Genomic DNA, 22,965 nt, shown 5'->3' on the forward strand with positions numbered 1-22,965 from the left:
TGTCTCTTGGTTGTGAAGAAATACTTGTTTACAAGCTTTATTTGTCCTCAGCTGGACGTCAATGGTCATAAATAGTTGTGAAGACATATCCCACAGAGTGAGGAGGAAAATAGAGGCTGAAAAATAAGAGCTGCAATCTTTATTTTAAAGTCCTGTTTAAATCCAGCCTTCCTGTGTTAATGTTAATTTATCTGCCAAATACTGTATATTTCCATGAAGCATTATGTGAGTATTTTTACATCAAAATAACTGTATTTTAGTTGCACTGCATGGCCTAGCGGTTATTCAGCAGGCCCCATGAACAAGGGCTATAATTCTTGTGGGTTTAAATCCGACCTCGGCCCTTTGCTGCATGTCATCCCCCACTCTCTCCTTTCAACTTTTCATGTCCCTGTTCAGCTCTCCTCTCTCATGAAGGCAGAGGGCCCAAAAATAAAACTTAAAAAACCGAAATGTTTCAAATGTCTGAAGACTCGTCCTGCACTCAGGGGCGTTTACTCATTTTTCAACCAACTAAAAAGCTTTGTTGAAGCTGATGATCGAAATTCATTCTAATCAACGTTATGTCCCGCCTTCTGTCTTGTGATTGGTTCTAACCCATTTCAGTCAGACATACATCATGACTCAGCAGTTAGATACTCTAAAAGTTCTGTTTCATGGAGACTTTAAAATAATAATAAGGACAACCTGGCTCTGAGTTTTGTGACATTGTCCGTACTCTCAGTTAGTCAAATCAAGTTAAGCTGATGTTAACTTTGAGATAAAGTCGGAATGTAAAATTTGACCGTTTGCATTCACTCATGCAGCCAACCTCCAAATATTGTGAACATTTCAAGGTAGTGCAGCTCATGTGTGAATAGAGCTTTAGAGTTGTAATAGAAGGTTTGATTTAAATAAAATAATTGTTTGTAGACATTTGGTCCAGTGAGAACCTCTGAACAGATTGCACACGCTCTACAAGCTAAGTTACCTTTCTTACACACTTGTTCAATTTCTAGACCAATGACTCAACAAGAAGAGTTTTATTTACATCCGAGCAGTCAGGAACAGTCACCCATCCCACTGCCTGCAGAAGCGTCTTATGTATCAGATAACTGGTTTGTGGTCAAACACACTCCAAACACATTCCTTTTTGCTACTGGTTGAGCCAGCAGCAGCGCTGGTCAAGGTTCAACATAGGTGACCTCAACCTGAAGCGAAGATGTTTACCATAGGAAGGAAATGTTTTATTCTTCTACAGAATGGACATTAACCCATTCATACTTTACAACGTTAAATGTATGCATGTGTGACGTTGCACTTAAAGTGTGTGGGTTGCAGGAACCTTGAAACTCTAAACCGAGAGCTGCCTGACAGTCCTCACAATGCTTGGCAGCTCTCCAGCAGGGGGAGGTGTCTGTGTTTTAGCACACAGCCCTGATTTCTGATTGGCTCAGACATGCTAAGACCTGTCTTGTTTGTTTTTTTATTTTCGCACCTGTTGATTAAAGATCGATTACACATAAGTGTTTTATTTAATTAAAGAATCTTCTCTGCATTACCAGGCTGCTGCTGGCTGCTCCCCTCGTTGCCTCAGTTGACACTAAATTTAGAGCTGCAGCTCTGGATCCGTTAACGTATGATGTAAAAATAGCAAAGAGGGAAGCCTGTTCACCACAGAGCAGACATACACGACAGACTGTGTAAGCTGTCTAGAATTTAACTGCACAAACAGACCCAAGACAGACAGACAGACAGAGTCAGAAGACAGGCAGAGACACAGACTGGTTCCTTCTTGAATCATATAAAGATAAGAGACTGACTTGTCCAGAGGAAGTCACAGACACTGTGGTTCACCTTCATGTTATTGGATGTAAACAGACACACAGGCAGTCTTTGAGAGAGTCAGAAAGACACAAGGTAAGTCAGGAGAAGTTAACTCGTTTAACAAAGTGTATATTTAAAAAGTTAAGTCTTATATTTCAGAGAGGTTTTGTGGTTTGAATGAGTATTTTATTGAGCTGACTTAGCAGTCTTTGTGTCACTTAAGCTAAGGCTATAGGCTAACAGGAGGTCCTATATAATTTGCAAGGTCAGGGCAGACAAAGGCAGCGTAGTCAACAATGTTAGTGGTATAAAAAGTGTGTTTTCCAAGTTTAACTTCAACAGAGGAGAAAAATGTTGTGTGTGGGAAGTCAGAATGCATGAAACCAGATGAAAAGAGAGCCTACTGCTAACTTGATAGTAGTAGAGAATTTGTAATTAACGTACCTGTTATTGAGAAGTTGCTAACCTGTGTGTTCACACATGAACCTCACAGCAGGAGACTATCTCTGTCAGATGGGTGGGGGGGGCGGGTGGGGGAACCTGGAGGCAAGACGTGGACATAAAAAGAAGGACCTGGAAGGTGAAGAGTTTGTCGCAATTATGACAATTTCTGCTTATATATCCAAGTCAGTGCTATCAGTGCTAGGTATAGTTTGACATATTCACGGTATCAACCAGAGAGCTGAAAGAACATAATACTGGCAAACCTTAAATATGATGACGCAGTTTGATTAAGTGTGTGAAGATTGTACCAGATGTGCGCAGTCTATGTCTGAGCACCAGTCCCAGGATACAAACATTATCAACCCCTCCAGCTCAACGTTGATTATTTTCCCTGAATATTTCCTGCTGTGTTCCTACATCATGAAGAGGCGCTTCTTGTCAACTGGCAAGGCAGGATACTGCTTGGGGCCCCTGGCTTATATGGGGGCCTGAGGACTGACAAACTTTAAAAAGCAGTGGCTCAAAATGTTCAAAGTTTTCAATGACAGCAGTAAAACCCACACTAACTTCTGCTTATATTTAGAATTTTTTTTTGTCAGTGTCAGGTTATTAATGATAGTATTTATGAATGCTGGTTGGAGAGGCCCCCTGTGAATTTTTTCCTAAGGCCCAGACAGACTCAAAAATCCCCACTGCTTTCATCTCACCCTGACTCCATGCAGAAAATGTTTTAGGGGGCTGGCAGGAAAGACTCCCAGTCAAGTCGTAGTGAAAAAATTCACACACTGTTGCATGTCTTGAAAAAGTCAGGGGATGTTGAGCATGTGTGAAAGCACCAATGGCAACCTTTAACCATGATAGTTACGCCATAAAGCAAATCAGTGTGAATGCTATAGGTGCAGTTGTCTCCTCCTCTCTAGATCCTCGCTTGTGTTGTACTCACTCTCTGATGTAAAATTTGTGAATTGCAGAATTGTAGAACTTTATGATGAGTCAATTTCTACAATTAAGTTCTGGGTAAAAGCCAAATATACACACTAAAAAGAGGTGTCCAAATAGTTCTCTACAACGGTTCCTACAGCGCTAAATTTTGAAGCCTTGAGCTGTCGTATATACGAGCTGGGAGTGAGAATGTGGTCATGTCGAGAATGTATGGGGACAATAGAGAGAAGCAAGCACACATCCCGAAGGAAACTTCTATTTTAGGAGGACATTGTGCAAGTTTCCGACTTCTCACAGCTGATAACGCTGTTTTAGTCTGGACATTAACGTCTCTGTGTGATATTGTTAAAAATCTTTCCTATCTCTACAGCAGAGAACATACTCGCTTGCTTGGTTCACTTTCAAGCCTTCTGTACTTATGGATTGTTAAGAATCTTCAGAGGGAGAGGTCACTGTCTCTGCAGTTTTCTTTGGGGACTTTTTTAATATCATCATGTGTGGGGGAGCCTGAGCTCACCTCCCTATTTTAGCTTATCATTAAGTCAGCCTCATTTATCAACCCAGACTCTGTTAAATCCTGCAGAGGATCCTGCAGACAGACAGGGGATTAAAATGTGTGAGCTTCATGTTACACACAGGCGGTCTTTTTAAAAACTCAAAATATTGTTTATCAAGGCGCTGGTGGCCTGGTGGTTGGTGTGCGTGCCCCATGTACAGAGGCAGGAGTCCTAAAGGGGGGCGGCCCAGGTTCGGATCTGACCTGTGGCTCCTTTCCCCCATGTCTTTCCCCACTTTTTCTCTCTTCCTCATTTCTGTCTCTGTCCACTGTCCTGTGGTAAAGGTGTGAAAAAGGGCCTAAAAATAAACCTTTAGAAAATGATTTTTTCAGCACAGTTATGACAGGGATAGTCTCCCACTGTGAGGTGCATGTGTGAACAAACAGATCAGAAGGATTTCAGTCCTACAAATTGTCAGGAGTGCTATTATGTGAAAAGGTTAGTAAGGTGTTGGACAAACTCCATGATTTGGTTTTTTTAATGGTGCCTGTTGATTTGGCTATCATAAAGTCTCCTCCAAAATGTAGTCCTCTTCAGCGGTATAACGGCCCTGGTGTATAATTCACTCTTCAAGGTATTAATGAGCCAACATGGGGGCATTGGAGATTATTTTGCGTTTCCTCTGACAAACTCCAAATTATTGTGGAAACAGAATAACTCTGACAGAAGAGACTTTTATTTATATTTCTCCAGAGGATATTTCTTGGGATCATCTAGATGTTCCAACAGAATAATTAGAATAATGAGAGAATAATTAGTTGCAGCTTTGCAGAGATGGAAAACCAAAAGGTGTGTCCAAAAGTAGACGCTTCTTCTGTTGTGAAATAAACAAACAAACCTGTGAGAGAAATAATACTTGACTATCTTTCTGTGATGATGCTAACTGACAGGCATCAACAGACCCTTGATTTGTTGTAGTGTGTGTGTACTTTGTCGATGCAAATGCACAAATGCATGTTTCTTTTCTTCAATGCTTTGTTGTTTTCACGTCTCCTAGGCGACAGGATGTTGTCAAAGAAGCAGGAGGGGAGGGCGTTTAGTAACGGGCCGCTGAGGGACCAATGGGAGAAGATCGCTCAGAATGTAGCGGATCAGAACAAACAGGAGGCTGACTGGAAGAAAAAAAGTTCCAACAAAATGTAAGAATCATTTCAGAGCCAATCTATAGAAAGGATCTTTAAATTCATTTCACAGTTTACTTCGGACATGGAGATTAATTCAGTGAAAGGTTTTGGGGTATTTACTGAATTACATTATTGACTTTAAAGTAAGAATGTGAGAAAGTAATATTAATAAGACTCAAGAAGTTACATCCCACACAGTTTTATTCCACGTCTAGTTGGATTTGATTTTCGTTAGAGCTTTGTTTCAAAGCGTCCTCTCAGTCTGACTTCAGTAGATTTACGTTTGTTTCGTTCTTAAATCTGCAGAGCGGGCTCAAAGTGGAACTATCACTGGTCGCTTGTTGCCGATGGAGAATTCAAGAAGGTCACCAGTGGCGAGAATGAAGACAATAAGCCAAAAATCAAATTCAAAGTCGTCCCCCCCAAACCCAAAGCTGAGCCTCCCCCTCCCCTACCTCCTCCAAAGAAAGAAGCTTCGCCCAAACCAAAAGGGCAAAAACGAAAAGTGGTGGTGGACGTGTTCCGGATTTGCTGGAAAGATTCCTGGATGAGTCTGAAGCCTCCAAAGTATCTTTACCTGAAGGCTGCGGAGCTGAAAGCCAAAATCCTAGGATTCACAACTATAGAGCTGAACAGAGAGTACAAAGCCAAGGAGTATCCATCAGAGGAGGAGTGGACGACTCCTGCTGAGCAATGGAATCACTCCTGGAAACAGGTACTGACACTGTCTTTTCATGTAAGGCCTTCAGCTTGTGTCACTCAAACTCAGGAGGACATTTTGGTCCCAGATGCGTCCATTCCAGGGCAAAGTGTCTTCAAAAGTCTGTCCCTTTGAGATTTAAGTTTTTATTGTTAAACTGTACAATGACCATTATGATTATAACTGTAACTTCTGCACAGGACAATTACAGTTTCAGTGCAAAAGTCAATCCCGATATTTGCATAGCATTAAGTTAAGAAGGTTACAGGTTTCTACAAGTTGATCGAGAAATCTCTGGTGAATGAGCCTTTACAGTTTAAATTCTCCAGAAGTTGTATTTAAAGTTATTGGACTTTCATCTTGCACAAAGAGCTTACAAAGCATGCATTTTTATCTTTTAAAATTTGCATCACAATATAACTTCGGCCTCTGTTCAGTCGTTAAGTAAAGTTAAATGAATGCTAAATTTGTGTATTTTGGGTTCATACGGCTGCAGTGAACCAGGTCAATTCAACCAACCTTCGATACAAGCCCTTCACACGGTGCGATTCTGCAACAGCGCCATAACTACGTTCTTCCCCCAGTAAACCTCCGTCCTTACACATTGCATCCACAAATCTGTTCCCCCCTGCCAGCTCTGATGTTACCATTCCACCATGACACAACACCACATGGGGCATCGGGGCGGCTGTGTATGAATGGGATTAGTTACTTCTGATGGACTCTTTACACTGCAGCCTCTACCATCAGTGTGTGAATGTGTAGGTGTGACCTGCGGTATAAAAGATCTTTGAGTAGTCAGAAGACTAGAAAAGTACTATACAAGCTCAAGTCCATTTATCATTTACCACATTGTCCCCTGATACTACCTCAGATGGACTAAACCACTTTACCTCACCATTCAGCCTTCATGTGTAACACATGGTGCAACGGTCAAAATATCTGTTAGCGCTAACAGTGATGTCTGAGTGAAGGAAAAGAGCTTTTTGTCACCTGCTGTGCAGCTCAACAACATACATCTCAAGCTGAATCAACCCCTGACCTTCTCTAGAAAGGCTGTGGGATTTAAAACTTGTGAATCATCTTTTAATTCTTCTTGTTTCCAGGTGAAGAGTCCCGCCCAGCTGGAGCTCCCTGAGGAGAAACAGTTCCAGTGGGACGTTTTGTATGACAGAAAATGTGTTGGTAAAGCTGAGACGGGGACATACTCTCTTCCTGTCTGGGCGGGTACCTGGAAGATCATGAACTTTCCCTTCAGACAGTATAAACCTGAATGGGATGTAGTCTGGCCAGATTATGAACAAGAACTCAGCGACAAGACTGAAGAACTACAACGACTAGAGGAAGAGGTGAGGATGAGCTAAATGTTCTTTTCTTGTTGTTTTACAGACACAAATGACCCCTATATCCTTTGATTAAGATGATGGAAAAAATGGATGTTGTGATTGTCAAACAGGAGGAATTGGCAGACTGGGAGGATTCATGGAAACTTTCAGAGGCCACATTTGAAACAGAATTCCTCACTGAAGACGAGGAGACAGAGTTTGAATCAGACGAAGTGACAGACGATGAGTCAGAGTATGAATATGATGACGAGACATTGTCAGAGAGCTCCTCCAGCTCCGACACACCAACGATGACGATGACGATGACAAGGATAAATGAGGTGTTCATGCCCGGGTGGAGTGACTCCTGGTTGATCTCTGCGGCTCCTCCGGTGGAGGCAGAGGAGCATCAGAAGAGCTGGAGCTCCTGCTGGAGATACGGGCAACAGTTCAGGTGGGTTAGCAAATTCAAACTCAATTCAAACTACTTTTACACATTAAGAACATGACACTCAAAAAACATAAACTCTGATTATGTTCTCAGGTGGTGTGAGGCTTCCCTGGCGTCCCATCATCGACACTGCTCCATGCTGACGACTAAACGGAAAACCAAGAATCTCCTTCTCACAACACAGCTGGATGAGGAGGTCACAGATCTGACAGAATGGATGGAGGCCTGGAGGACCCCCAAACGATGGATCCCACTTAAGGAGGTTGGATCTGACACAACAGAGGAGGAAGAAGAGGAAGATGAGGGGGAGGATGAAGAAGAGGAGGAGGAGGTGGAGGGAGTTGACAATGAGGAGGATGAAGGAGTAGCTGAGGAGGAGGAGGAGGAGGAGGAGAAGGAAGATGTTGCTGAAATTAAGCAGGACACAAAAATGGACAAAAAAGAGAGAGATGTAGAAATACACAAGATCAAGGAAAACAAAGAAATTACCAAAAAGGATGAAGAGGAGGAGGAAGACATGGAGGAAGAGGAGGAGGATGAAGGAGTAGATGAGGACGAGGAAGATGAGGATGAAGAAGGCAACAGGAAGGAGGAGAACAATGAAGTACAAAAGGAGGACAACTATGATGCGGGACATGAGAAGGAGGAGGAAAACAATTTGGATATGGAGGAGGAAAATGAGGAAGAAGATGAGGAGGAGGAGGAAGAGAAAGAGGAGGAGGAGGAGGAGGAGGAGGAGTTTAAAGAAGCACAGGAGGTGGCAGAGGAGGAGATGGTAACACAAGATAACAAGGAGGAAGAGGAGGACAAAAACAGTGAGAAGGAGGATGAGGAGGAGGAGGAGGAGGAGGAGGAGGAAGAGTTTGTAGATGTGGAGGAGGAAATGCACATAAAGGAGGAGAAGTACAAAGAAGAACATAAGAGGAAGGAGGACAAAAACATGAACCAAAACAGTTTGGAGGAGGAGGAAAAAGAATTAGCAGCGAAAGAACAAGAGGAAGACGAGGAGGGCGGGGCAGAAGAGACAGATGAAGAGGAGGACACAGAAGAGAAGGAAAAAGGCAAGATGGATGAAGAGGAAAAGGAGGCGGAGGACAAAGAAGTTGATGAGGAAGAGGAAGAGACGGAGGACAAACAAAAAGATCAAATCAAGGATCACATTTTATTAGAGGAGGAGGATGAAGAAGATGACAAAGAGGAGGACCAGGAGGATAAGGACAAAGAAGATGATGAGGAGGAGGATGAGGATGAAGAAGCAGACAAGGAAGAGGACGATGAAGAGAAAGAGAAAGAGTTAGACAAAGAACAGGAGGAGACAGAAGAGGACAAAGAGGAAGATGAAGAAGCTGACGAGAAGGAGGACAAAGTAGAGAAGGAGTCAAAAATTGACAATAAATATAAAGAGGATAATAAAGGTGCTGAGGAAGAGGAGGAGGAGAAGGATGAAGACGAAGATGAAGAAGAAGATGAAGACGAGGAGAACAAAGCAGATGACGAAGAGGACAATAAAGATGTTGATGAGGAGGATAAAAAGGAAAATGAAAAACACAAATTGGATGAGGAGGATAGTGAGGTAGAGGAGGGTGAAGACTCAAAAGATCTTGAAGATCAGATGAAGGTCAAAACAGAAGACGACAAACGCGCGAAAGTAGACGAGAAGTACGAGGACAAAAACGCAAAAAAGAAAGGAAAGAAACGCAAACCAAGCGTCCCGTTACATCTGCAGTTCCACAAACTCCACGCCTCCTTCTCCTCCTGGAAGCAGTCGTGGATGGTGGCGGTGGCTCACAGATCAGGAGATCCAGGTGAGGAGGAAGAGGAGGAGGAAGAGGATGAGGTGGAGGAGTGGCGTGCTTGGAAGGAGTCGTGGAGGATTTGTCGCTGGAAGAAACCGGCCGAAGAGAAAGTGGTTTATTTCTCCACCGAGCACCGAAGTCCAAGATTCACAAGACTGATTCATGAAGAAGAAGAAGAGGAGAAGGAAGTAATGTGGAAGAATGAATGGACTCTCAGCTGGAGGATGAAATATAAAGAGGACACTGAAGAAGAAGAGGAGGAGGAGGAGGAGGAGGAAGAGGAAGAGGAAGAGGAAGAGGAAGAGGAGGAGGAGGAGGAGGAAAGAAGGAAATTATTTTGGTAGATTAAGAAGTGCTTCGGGAGAAAAAAGGAACTGAAAATAACTTGTTCTATGTTTGAACTGACTGATCAGCTTGCCTTGTTGTCCTAAACTGTGAAGAGAAAGTGCATCGCTCAAATGCAGTTTCTGAATGCTAATTTAAAGGTCACATATTATGCAAAATACTATTCACCATGTTTTTCTAATATGTATCTCTAGTTTATCTACAAACCTCCTTGTGATAAGAAAAGTCCATCCTCTCCGTCTTCTGCTTGCTCCACTTTTCAGAAAATGTGTGCTCAAACAGGCCGTTTGGAGAGTTTCCCTTCATGACATCACAAAGGGCAGTAACCCCTCCCCCAGGTGGGTGACACTCCCACAGCTAGGTGTTTGTTCTGCCCTCTGAGTCTGCCTTCTCACCGTAAACACCCAAACCCTTCCAGAGAGGGGGCGTGGTCAGACACAGCTCATTTACATATTTAAAGGTACAGACACAGAAACAGCCTGTTCTGAGCAGGGCTGAAATAGAGGGGTTTATAGACATGATCAAATACAGGATCAGTGTGGATTTGTAACAAGAAACTTCACACACATGTTTTGAGGATCTCTGAGACTTATTCAAACTGGTTGAAGAGGAGGAGAATATGTGACCTTTAAGCCGCTGTGCACCTTGAAATCTCATAACTGAGCAGCGTTTTAATATGCAAACACAAGATAATTATGTTGTGCACACAAGGTAATGTTTTTTTTTAACTTTTTGGGACTTTAAGGAAAAGTCCAAGTATAGGAATTGGCCAACTTTCTAAGTTATTTAGTGTACGCAAGTGACAAAACTTAGTTTTTGGTGCATCATATAGTGCTTTCACACTTGCAGAAAAACTCCTGAAAACCTCCTGAAGTTATCGGGGTGAGCTGCACGTGTGGACACAAACTCTTTATTCAGACTTTATTTGCACATTAAGTCTGAGTGAGCTGATGTGAGAATGCAGCAGGATATCATCAGGATAATTCACTTTGATAGAGTCAGAGGGGGTGGTGAAGTTTATTCACTGTGATCAGTGCAGACAACCTCTACGATCTCCATACATGTAGTTCAACCGCTGCATTCAGTTTCCTGTTCTCCAGTATGTTCTCCGCTCCTTTGTTAATTTTGTGATTCTGTCATTGATAGCGGACTATCCTGCTTTTCTGCCACTTTCATGTCATTTTTTTTATGTCATGTCTTACCTCAGGAGACTTCCCACCCAACTCCTGTCCGACGGGGATATAGTCTCCCACTGTGAGATGCATGTAATTCTAAATTTTCCAGAGTGCATGTGTGAAAACGGTAATGATGATTTCGTAGAAAGCTGTTCAGGGACATTTGTGAAAAACAGTTTCCTTCCTATGCAGTTGAAGAAGAATAGTTGTCAAAGTTACTAATAACCCAGCCGACTGAGCCCATACAGTCCTTTGACCAAACATGTTTACACTTCCTGTTCATACAGTTTTTCTTCTGGCTTCTGTATCGCAATATAAAGAAGCAACATGTTAATTGTTTTGTATCACTACAGAAGAAAGGAATCGTACAACCAGTAGTGATACCCAGCTCCCATCGTCAATGCCATCTATGCTACTAACCTAGCATAATGCTAAAACGAATACGAACAAAACACATGTTTAGTTTAAGGCAGAGAGAGGAACATGTTGCTGATAACACGGAGCTAGCTTAAGCATACATTGATTAGTCATGAGGGTAAGAGAATAAAAAAAGGTGTAACGTACAAGTTGGTGGACTAGCTCATTCTGACTCTGCCGAATTCTGCCGATTCCCATGAACAATGTCTACATGCTAATGTAAGATAACTATCCACAGCATTAGCTATCTGGTCTCCAATGCTAAACTAATGTTTGTACCAAATGAATACAATTCAGCATGACTTTAACTTCATTTTAAAACAGTTTTTTAAGTTGGCTAGGATTAACAGTAATGACCAAATGTCAGAAAAATACAAAGAAAGTACCGGAGCACACAAATCACTACAGTTACAGTGAGGGGGAGGGTCTTTGGGTTTTTCAAATTGTTTGCTGTTTGACTCTGAGTAAGACACAGTAAGTCCATAGGTTAGTCCTTTGCACCTTGATAAACATAAGTGATAAGTGAGCTCCAGTACTTCCTTTGGATTTTGTGTGTGTGAAGGAGTCCTTTGAATTTTTATTTTTGACGTCTAAGGTCCTTCTCTGAGAACACTGATCTCCATCTGTGGAGGGGCAGCACAAGAGTTTCCTTCTACTTTGTCAGAAAAATACTGTCCATGTAAAGCTGATGTCAAGACATTGTCCAAAAAAACTAAATACACACAAAACAAACAAGAAGAACAAATTATGAGATTTATGTTTTATGGAGGGTTGAATAACTTTTTCACTCAAAACTAAAGACAACTGAGAGCTTAACCTAACTACTGAATGATGACATGATGCACTGACAGACTGGTAATATGAAGCACCTGGAAATGAAAATGATGAGACCTGATGTGAAGGATAAATTTGTCCTGATGGGAAAATTGAAATGTGAGAACATGTCATGTACTGTGATGTTAAAGTGAAAGATGATGCACTGATCAGTATGAATGTATCAAGGGCTGTCTTTACTGTGATCGATCTTCACTGCATTTGTGCAAAGATGTATAAATATAAAATGTTGTAATTGCACAATTAAAATTTGTAACCATAAAAATGATAAATTTCTCATTCTGTGTGACACTTTCGTTGGTATTTGTGGGCCAGGTAGCCAATTGTTCGACACTGAATTTGAAAAACAGTGGACATGCTGGCTTGATAGTTTTGTCTTTCTTTCTACCATTATAATGGCAGGATTAATATCACTTTATTGTTGGTGCATATTTGGAGTCAGGATGAGGTTATAAGTGTAGTACAACAACAGGAGGCAGAGGAAACGGCAACATTGTGTGTGTGTGTGTGTGTGTGTGTGTGTGTGTGTGTGGGATTGTGTGTGTGGGCTTGTGTGGGCTTTGTCTCCCTCTGCTGGCGTCCTGCTCTTGAACACCTGCATGCAATCAGCTCATCATCATCTCCAGCCTGCTCTCCTGACTCTCATGAGCAATTAAGTGCACCCTTACAAAAATACCGGACCATACATACCAGTCATTCTCATTCTCCTACACTCACTGTGGCCAAAGATTTTACTTCTCGCTTAACTTCAAAGTCTAACAAAAAACCTTTTTAACCTCAACTTGGATCCTTGTTTGTGTTCTCTGTTTTAATCTGCCTTTCATCATTCTGTCTTTGTCGGTGTTTGGGAAGCTAACTGGGAAAACTCAGATATTTCTTCTTGACGTGTGACTTATCAAAAATCAATAACAAGTGTTGTACCTTCAAACTTACTTTTGTGAAGACTGGAACCAAATTGAGCTCACTGACTATTTTTCCCAACCTCCTGGACATGCTGCACAGAAGACGGAGGAAGAATAAACCCTTGTTCTTAAAAAAAATGCTTTTATTTCGCATACACAAAAAAGTGCACTTCAGTTTATACTATAGGACAAATCACAAAATGAAATTCAAAGATGCAGGTAGGTGCTGCCTGGAAGAACTGGGCTTTGAGGTTGCGTTTTTTTAGTCAAAAGTTGAATAAAGTTCTCCAGAAATTCTCTAGAAATTGTCAGCAGTGCATGTGTGAAAATGGCTATCGTGATTTCCCAGAAATCTATTCAGGCAAAAAAAAAAAGTCTTGGGTTGTTGACAACTTTTTTCTCTCCAAAGTAGAAAGTTTAATAATTGTTCAAGGACAATCAAAAGTTAAACAGTGAACTGTTTTTTCTTTAGCATTTTGCGTGGTCTCCAATTGAAATGTGGTGTGTGTTTGATAAATTGGCCACTAGAGGGAGACACAGAGCTGTTTATTTTCAGCCTACAGCGAACACAGAAGTTATTTAAGCGTTGCACTGACATGTTTGTTGCAGGATAAAAATAATATTTGTTATGTCTCTGCACATTTAAAAAAAAAGAGTCTATGTTTAATTTAACTTCCTAAAATCTTCATTCAGACCTCAGTAATCACTCTTATTAAAGCTTCCAATCAGAAGAGGTTAGAAGATGTTTTCTTACAGACAGCTTGGGGGGATAATACTTGAATCAGGAACAGATACATGCAGAGCTTAAATGAAGTTTGAGCTAAAGGGGAGAGCCGTGTGTGATTGTGAACATAAAGTGTGAACATAAAGACTGCTCCTGTGTGTCTGCATCTTGTTATAATGATAAAGTCTGACACTCTTCATATATCTGCGTCTTCCTCTTCCCCTCTGAGCCCTCTGTGCTCTGAGCTCATTCTCATGCTGATTATCTGCTGTGTTCCCTTCAGGTTCCCCCTCCTGCTGCTGCTGACTCTCCTGCTGTGTATTAGCATGAGATCAGACTGCATTGTGATGCTGCGCAGATTACAAAATATCCATTTCCACCTCTGATTGTCTCTCTGTGGTCACAGCAGAGGCAGATTAACCAGAGCTGGGATGAGGGGGGCGTGTAGTCCTGGTTTAACTCCAAGAAGCAAATTTGAAGGAAGCAGATTTAAAAAAAAAGAAAAAAAAAAAGAAGGAATTTAAGATCACTTTAGCTGCATTTGTTATTTTTTTCAAACCTTGGCATGCTCAGCTTTATAGTCTACAAACTCAAACACATTTACTAACTTCCTGGATCTAATATTCTTCTAAAAATGAAAAAAAGAAACACTGAATAGGCTGAAGGAAATGCATGGAATTTAAGAGTTTAAAACCCATAAAATATATTGAAATTTGGACAAATCCCACCAAAGTCATCGCTAATATTAACCTTTTGTGTATTGAAACCAATACTCACACTAAATGCCTCATTTATCCAAAACCCTTTTCACACATGCGGAAATCTCCTGAAAAACTCAGGTGATTTCCTGGAGGAGCTGTATGTGTGAATGCAAAAAGCCACATTTTTCACTCAAATTTCACCTAGAGTTTCTCCTGTCAGACCCCTATTATTTTTTTCGGCAAAAAGTCCAGAGGAGCTGATGTGAGAACGTGGTTGGATATTATCAGGAGCGAGTAGGAGGGGGGTGATGACGGATGTCCCTTGCAACCGCTGCAAAACCAGAAGAGCAACGCTTTACAGGGTGAATAAAAACAGCCGAGCTTGAGGATCACAATCACTTTATAACTCTGACCTGCCATCATGTCTGCCCAGTTTTAGTGACAAGAAAATCAGGGAGCTTTTGTCCGTGAGGACTAATGCCAAAATCCAAAAGTCCGCGTCAGACCGTCCGCATAATGGAGAGCATGCAATCCATTACTCTATACTTGTGTATGTGTAATGACAATAAAGTTGAATCTCATCTCATCTCATCTCAGGTGTGAAAAGGGCTCAAGAAACAAAAACTAGCAGCTGGTGATTATGTGACATTCAAAGTCAAAAATCAATAAAACAGGACATGCCAAGGTCTCAAGTGGAGGGGATATTCAGATATTCTCTGCAGTGTTTTCTGAACTTGCAACAATATAATTTGTTGAAATATACATAATGTAATGGGGCGCCTAGCGGTTATGTTGCATGTCCCATGTACAGAGGCTGGAATCCTTGTCGCAGTTGGTTCGAATCCGACCTCTGCCCTTTGCTGCATGTCGTCCCTGCTCTCTCTCCTCTCAACATTTCCTGTCTCTCTTCAGCGGTCCTCAAGAAGAAAGAAGTGTATAAAATGTAATGTGTGATATTTTGTGTGGTGCCTTTTGACCGTAATACAGTTCCTTATCTCTAGTAATAACATAGAGAGTCATTCATTTTCCTGAAACACAAGTAAACAAACAAACAAACAAACACTGAGAGGCCAGCAGCTGAACTGCGATCTAACACCTCTCAGAAAAGTGACCTGTGTGCTCTTCTTTTGAAAGTTTTGAGTATATTTGTATAAAAAGGGGACTTAGATATGATTCTGAGTTCAGTTTCCTGTTTAAATGTTTTTTCTTTGAGTTATTTTGTGAACATAAACAACATCGTCTCATGACGCACTGAACTAAAACATGCTGTCTCTGATATTGTTGTTAAACTCCATTTCTGAAAGTTTCAGTTTAATGAGCACAAATCTAAAGACCCATCTGCAAGAAGCAGAGTCATTATCATGTGAAGGGTGGGCTGGATGGGCGAGGGAGGTTATATGCATGTTTATGAAGAGAGAGATGGGGGAGTGAGAGAGACAGAAGGAGGGGGAGGGAGGTGAGAAAAAGGAAGAGAGGAAGAAGGAAAGAAGAAAGACACTCTGCTCTCTGCAGAAAGAAATTAACCAACTTCTGAATAAATGTTTTTAAATTCATGCAAAATGAAGATTTAAGATTATTTACAGAAAACATCCAGAGAATTTTAAAAAGACAAAACAAGGAAGCTCTATAAACTGTCAATTTAAAAATCTACATCTAAAGATTCAAGATTTGCTCAGACCTGCAGTGAAATGTAAAGACAGTCCCAAGGCCATGCAATAATAACACTCAACTATTATGAGTGTTATAATATAAGATGTATACTGTAGAAACAAACGTGAACAAATTCTACATTTTACAGTATCTATGTCTGCAGACACATAAAGACTGTTTGTTTCAACACAAGTTTGTTTTTTATTCTTCTTATTTTTAGTTGTCACACTTCAGTGACAACTTTGCTCTAAAATACTAATCCTGATTTAGATTATTCTCACTTTAACAGGCTATTAGATAGATACATGAACAGGCTATGTCCTGTGTATCAGCAGTAATTCTTGCATAAACACCATAAAAGAGAAATATATCAATGTAAAAGTCAACAAACTGATTTTAATACTAAAACTCAAAAATCAGTCAAATATTTAAAACAACACGTGGGAATACACATCACTAATGGGAAATACCAACAAGTGAATAATTAGGTCATTTTCAGCAGCACAATTATCCAATTTTCTCTTTTGGTCGGGTCAGTTTCCATGATGATTGTTGATTCCAGAAAAGAAAAACGTCAGACGGACGGAAACAGAGAGCGACCCAGAGTGGGCGTGGTCTGAAGAGCCCCCCACTAGATTCACCTGGACAGCAGAAACTGCTTCAGAGGACTCAGACACTGCAGTGAAACAACAAACTTCTGAGAGGACACACTCACTGCTGCAGGATTTAACCTCGACTCAGAAGACGTTTGCGGATCTTTTCCAAATCAGGACTAAACCGTGAACCAGAACCGGGACCTTTTTTCTCTTATAACTTTCCCCCCACGCAGCAAACACAGAAGAATCTCCGTTTTTTAAAACCCTTCTTGGAATTATTCTCCCTTAATTGGACTCAGGGACTTTGTCTGAAAGCTCACTGAGTTGGTTTAGTTTTTTTTTTTTTTTTTTTTTTTTACATTTTTTATTGACAAACCCGTCAAATCCACATTTCTGGACTTTAATGAAACATCTCTTTGTGAAATGAGGTGGATAAAGCTGCTCAGGTGAGTCTGGAAATGAACGCTGTAGTGAATACTTTAATTGGATCCTCATGTTTTTTTTAAAGGTCTAAATTTGTTTGTTTGTTTCCAGGGTGGTGCTGTGTGTAGTGATGTGTCTCCAGTGTGCTGCTCCTCCTGCTGCAGGTCTGTACATCACAAACACATCTCTCTGAATGTGATGAATATGTGTTTACTGGACAGGAGAGGCGATCGGAAGGTGAAACAGTGTTTCTCTGGCAGAGTTTTTAAATTGAACAACATTTTAGTTCTAACTTATAACACAAACCTTTAAGCACATCATGCACCATTACAACCAGTGTGAAGCAGTGGGTGGAAAAGTGGGACTGAATACATTTACAGTTTTCGTTTGGATGAGTGTCTCTCTTAAAGTCATCACTGTCGTAGTAAAGGTACAATTGGTTGAATAAAAGAACATGCTTTATAATCTTGGGGGAAAACTTCTAGATGCTGAAAAACTACCCAAAGATGCAGATATGACATATATTCATGTCATAATAATTGTTTAATTTAAACTGTAATATGGTAGTTAGGAGTTTGACACACAGGTGAAATTATTTAAAGCAGACATGATACCAGAATTGTAACTTCATAAAAACGATTAGTCAGACATTGACCACTCATAGACGAGTTGCAGAATGAACCTCAAACCCATTGAGTGTCTTTAGTCGTGCTCACTCTGATGGAAAGAAAGGAAAGCTCAAAGTGGGAGTGAGAAAGTAAAACTGAGGGATGATGATGGGAACTTTCTGCACAGGCACAAAACTGACCTTTTTTCTGTTTTATTTTTCAGCCTGTGAGGGAGAAGAGTGCAACAGAAGCGAGACCTCTTCCTCTTCATCACCCTCTGTGTCCTCCTCTCCTTCTTCTTCTTTTTCTGTGGTGGTGAAGTCCCAGCAGCTCTCGCAGGACTTCCTGGGTCAGCTTACCCAGGTGGGCTCGGAGAACAGCGGGGACCGTAAACACCGGGACGCCAGCGCTGTGCTGCCCTTCATCGGCCTCACTGGAAGTAAGTTCACAGAGTAGAGGAAACAAGGAAGTCAGGAATTTATCATGAGTTAGTTCACTACATCAAGGTGTAGCATCACATGTTATTTTATTTTCACTCCTTAACCTCTAAATACTTTAATGAATATTTCGGAAAACTTGCTTCAAGAAATGTTGAACGGGGGTGCCAGTAGCTGGTAGTTCTGACTCTATCCACTGTCCTGTCTCTCAAATGAAAGCATAAAAAAGGAAATGTTGAGCACACAAATGCAAAAACACAAAACAATTTTTAAATCACTGAAGTAGAAAGTATAAGATTCAAGACGAACAGAAAATGTGCAAATAGTTTGACATTCTCTGCAAATTTTTAGGGTAAAACAGACGCAGAAAAAATGACAAAAATTAAACTAGAATATGCAGTTATACATTCACATATTCATTTTTTATTTGCCTTTATTCTTAAGAAAACACAACAAGAGAACAAGTTAGTAATTCAAGTATTTTTAAACTTGCAACTTTGAGCCATTATAGTTTAAATCAAAGGACTTCTGGGAGAGTGTGTAACTATCATAAAAAGACTGTACTTTCTTCAGTAGGACATCTGATTTAAAATCAAACAGAGGAAGCAGACTAATCGATACCTTAGAAAAGTGTTCATAGAGAAGATTCTTCAGATGTCTCCGTCCGTCTGCGGGTACTTTTAGTGTTTTTCTGTTACTTTCACATGTTTGTTCAGACTCTCTGTGTTTGTCTGTCGATGTGAAGCAGAGGACGACAGGAATGTGCCGCCACATGGAGACTCTGGTTTATCTCACAGATACAGACAGACAGAGGGGCTCTGAGGGCCCTGTAGAGGTCTTCAGCTGGTCTAATAGGGTCTTAAAACCTGATCAGAAAAAGAAATAAACCCTCTAAAGCCTGGTTTATACTTCTGCATTGAATCTACATCATAGCTACACTATCATGAGCTCTACATACTTGGGTGTCTTTTTGTGCAATGCTCTGCTACAAATGCTAGTTGGCGGGCCAGTTTTCATGCAGTTTTTAAGACCAAGTTGCAAACCTCCAGTGTTGAAAAAGGAAAAAAGAAATTAAACAAGAATCCTGCAGTTCATCGAGTGTCCTCTTGAGGCTGGCTGCAGAAGCACACACTCATTCAAAAAAAGACAGTATTTACAGCAGAAATTAATGTGTCTTCAGCCTGGAAAAAATAAATAAAATAAGGCTGATTAAAAACTAACACAAGTGAATGTTGTTTGATAAACCTGTTTTTTTAAGCTGCTGGCTGAAGCCCAAACAGAAGAAGTGCTTAACTTTTTAAAGCTAATGTTATTTTGACCCCCGAATATATACAAAACAAAACAAAGTTCAGTGGTTTGAAATACATGAACTTTACAAGTCTTATTGAAGGAATTTAATAATTCTGAGGATGTAAGTTGTTGTGGTTTGCAGCTCTGATGTCTGCATGTTCTCTCGTAGGTGCTGAGCAGAGTCGCAGCTGCTGTAAGAACGGAGGAACCTGCATCCTCGGCAGCTTCTGTGCCTGTCCGCCATTCTTCACGGGCAGGAGCTGCGAGTACGACCAGCGCGTCAGGTAGACGGAAACACAGCACAGCACACAGTTCTGCAGCTACACCATGGCACCGTGCTGTGTAAAGTGATTGTTTACATCTTTTCTTTTCTTTCCCTCTGTAGGAACTGTGGCCAGATCCCTCATGGGGAATGGGTTCAGAAAGGATGCTCGTACTGTCGCTGTGGTTACGGCGCCCTGCACTGCTTCCCCCACGTCTTCCACAAAAACTGCGGTAAGGTTCATTCTTCAAATCATCCAGTAGATCACAGGTTCCCAAATCGGGAGACAGTGCATTAAAGAATAGATTGAACTAACCTCCTTGGTGGTGAAAGTCAGAGTCTGTGTTTGTCCTGTGAAAATAAAGAATCTGAGCGTAAGCTTGTAGTTTTCCATACCGTGCATTCACCCATTGAACAGACAGAAAAGGTGCAGATGAGCCATTGACGCCTGGCAGTCAGACCTTATATTCAAAAATCTGTGTCGTTCACACTTACCTACTTTAAAGGCAAACACCCAGCGGACACTCCCTGTTTACTCCCACTGAGTGTGAACGACTCCCTGAGTCTGACCTCCCAGAAGCCCCTCTGCTCATTTGCAGTTCAGGGCTTTTATTATAAAATGCAAAACATTTGAATACAACAGGTCTCTCCTTCACAGTGTGCTCATTGTAACACTTCAATTAATAACCCAAGCTTTTACTTACTCTGGTCTGTAAAATGACTCTGGCCCTAATCCTCATGGCCTTTCTTTGGGACAGGTGTCAATATGAGAGAGGCCTTTAGTTAATTTCTCACAAAAGTTCTCCAAGGGGAAGATGGGAAAGACGATAGAATTGTAAATTGTTAAGATATTTTCAGTCCTCAAAACTAATCAACATTTAATAAATACAGGCCTCGAATTACAGCTTTAGTGTGCAGCAACACTGGGCTAGTAAAGAAACTGGGCCTTAAATTGGGATATTTTAAGTTTTACCGTAATGATATCACAAAGTGTCTCCACACTCGATGGTTTAGAGGTGCATAATATCTTCTTTCTTCAGTATTCTGTCCAACCTAATCTTATATTTTCTTTATCCAATAACAAGACTTGTCTGAAACAGTCTCCAGTGTAGGCGAGTGTCAAGTTGATTTAGAAAAGCAGTTTTTCTTAAACGGATGGTTTGGCCGTCACATTTTACCTTCCTGGTTGAAGTGCTTGTGACTGTCCTCACTGCTGCTGTTTGATGGTGTTTCCATGAGTGCTGCCTTACAGTGAACACATGTATCTCAGGAAGTGAAGATTAGATAAGAGGTACAAGAACAGACTCAGAAGAGTCCTGATAAAGAACATTAAAGAGGATGATACTTTACACATTTCTTATATTAACTGTCAATGGAATCTTAAATGTACAAAATGAAGCAGTGAAATTCAAACAAAGTTTAATAAATACTGTAAACACAACAGAAAGGACACAACACAATTAATGATCGACTTAAAGGTCACATATTCTCCTCCTCTTCAACCAGTGTTAATAAATCTCAGAGCTCCCTGAAACATGTGTTTGAAGTATCTTGTTCTAAATCCACTCTGATCCTGTATTTGATCATGTCTATAAACCCCTCTATTTCAGCCCTGCTCAGAACAGGCTGTTTCTGTGTCTGTAGCTTTAAATATGTAAATGAGCGGTGTCTGACCACGCCCCTCTCTCTAGAAGTGCTTGGGTGGCATGGGCACCATGAACATTATTTCATGGTAAAGAGGCAGACTCAGAGGGCAGAACAAACACCTAGCTGTGAGAGTGTCACCCACCTGGGGGAGGGGTTACTGCCCTTTGTGATGTCATGTAGGGAAAATCTCCAAACAGCCTGTTTGAGCACACATTTTCTGAAAAGTGGAGCAGGCAAAAGACGGAGAGGATGGATTTTTTCTTTTCTAAGAAATTACACCTTAATTCTGAAGTCCAGTTTTTAACACATTTCCTGTTTGTGTCTTTCTGCAGACGACTCTGAGGAAGTGCGTTGGTATCGATCATCAGCTGTCCGGACGGTTCCGAGCAGCTGCTTCATCTCTCTGACGCTGCTCCTTCTTCCTCTCCTCCTCCTCTGATGGTACATGAACGCAATGTTAGAAACAAAGACACTGAGGACTGTCAAACAGTTATCAAACTGCTTCCTCTCTTCCTCCTCCTCTGATGGTTATTTTTCATAAACACCATGTTGGACTATCGAACATTTATCGAGATGCTTCTTCAGGACCAAAGATCACTTTCCAAACACAGTCAAAGCTTTTAAAGCTTTTAGAAAATATTTATTATATTTGTTCAGATTCTGCATCATGGAAGAGAAATGTGGACACACAGGAAACAGGGAAGTTTATGACTGAACTCCTGAAACTTTTCAAATCTGGCTGGTTTTAAACAATGTTGTCAGACCGTGTGACAGATCACCTCTTTATCCCTCCACTTTAAGAATTCTGTGCTGAATATTTAATGAGAATTCAAACCACTAAGTCCAGATATAGCCGTGAAAAAAAAGGGTATTTAACTGGATGAGTTGTCCGCCTTCCCCCTCTGATGTACGCCAGCATTCAAACAGAAACCGAAGCTCCTGTGGTCCAAACTCTCCGTGTCTCAGCTTCCTCAAACTTATCCTTCCAGTGGAAGGCCGTCTGTGTGTCTCTGATGTCATGAAGAACAAGTTCTATGTGAAGGAAAGTGTACATAAGATTTTTATGAAAGTGTGTCTTTTTGTTGTTCTTGAAGGATTTTTTTTGTAGAAGATGCAGAGTTTTCTTGTGTCTTTTGTCTCTTTGCACAAACTGTGAGCAGCTGTGACATTTAGTCCGTTGAATACAAACATGAATTGAATTTGTGTTTATTAAAATTTTCTGCTGCGCAAGTTTTTGTGTTTGTGTCGTGAGAAACAGAAATAACTCACATTAACATGATAGTAGCTGATATATTAGCTCATGTTTTATCCTGAAACCAACAACTTTTCAACATTATGACATTTTCTTTCAAGCCAACAATAGAAAAACAAAAATCCTCTTTTTAAAGGAAGAATGTGTGACTTTTTGATCCAGTAGATGTCGCCCTTGAGCACCAGTATGAAACCAAAACAAACTACTGTTTTAGCAATACCTCCGCTATTTTGAAGTGTCCGCTCTCCATCAGAGACAAACCTCCAACCCCCCTCCACTCGCGTTCACATGAAAGAGTTATTGAGTAGAACGCACCATAATTAAGCACTAACAAGCGGAGGACAAAATGTTCCTTTGCTCGAGCTGCAATCACCTGTGTCCTGCATTGTTGTGTTAGCATGCTAATGTTAGCACACTGATTAATTCGTAGCTTCACATTGTAAATGTAACACAGAATGAGCGTGATCTATAAACACTTACGTGACGTCCAAATAATCAGTATGTTCTTCTCTCTAGTCCTTGACTAAAACAGCTTTTATACACAAAGGGAGGAGCCG

The 22,965-nt window shown here is 40.9% G+C and overlaps 2 protein-coding genes across 2 annotated transcripts; both read left to right on the forward strand.

Moving 5' to 3' along the window:
- The first annotated feature begins 1,662 nt into the window (after positions 1-1,662).
- Positions 1,663-12,853, forward strand: LOC136183218 (golgin subfamily A member 6-like protein 6). Its single transcript, XM_065965881.1, has 6 exons — positions 1,663-1,899; positions 4,747-4,888; positions 5,180-5,588; positions 6,680-6,922; positions 7,030-7,352; positions 7,443-12,853. The coding sequence occupies exons 2-6, from the start codon at positions 4,755-4,757 to the stop codon at positions 9,487-9,489; spliced, it is 3,156 nt and encodes a 1,051-aa protein (XP_065821953.1). The 5' UTR covers positions 1,663-1,899; positions 4,747-4,754; the 3' UTR covers positions 9,490-12,853.
- Positions 12,854-16,404: 3,551 nt separating this feature from the next.
- On the forward strand, positions 16,405-22,386 carry tdgf1 (teratocarcinoma-derived growth factor 1). The gene is made up of 6 exons (XM_020640091.3): positions 16,405-16,935; positions 17,024-17,076; positions 17,744-17,959; positions 19,417-19,531; positions 19,633-19,742; positions 21,489-22,386. Exons 1-6 carry the CDS (start codon positions 16,913-16,915, stop codon positions 21,593-21,595), a joined length of 624 nt encoding a protein of 207 aa, XP_020495747.1. The 5' UTR covers positions 16,405-16,912; the 3' UTR covers positions 21,596-22,386.
- The last annotated feature ends 579 nt before the right edge of the window (positions 22,387-22,965 follow it).

Source organism: Labrus bergylta, chromosome 17 (genome assembly GCF_963930695.1).
Source record: "Labrus bergylta chromosome 17, fLabBer1.1, whole genome shotgun sequence".
Lineage (NCBI taxonomy): Eukaryota > Metazoa > Chordata > Actinopteri > Labriformes > Labridae > Labrus > Labrus bergylta.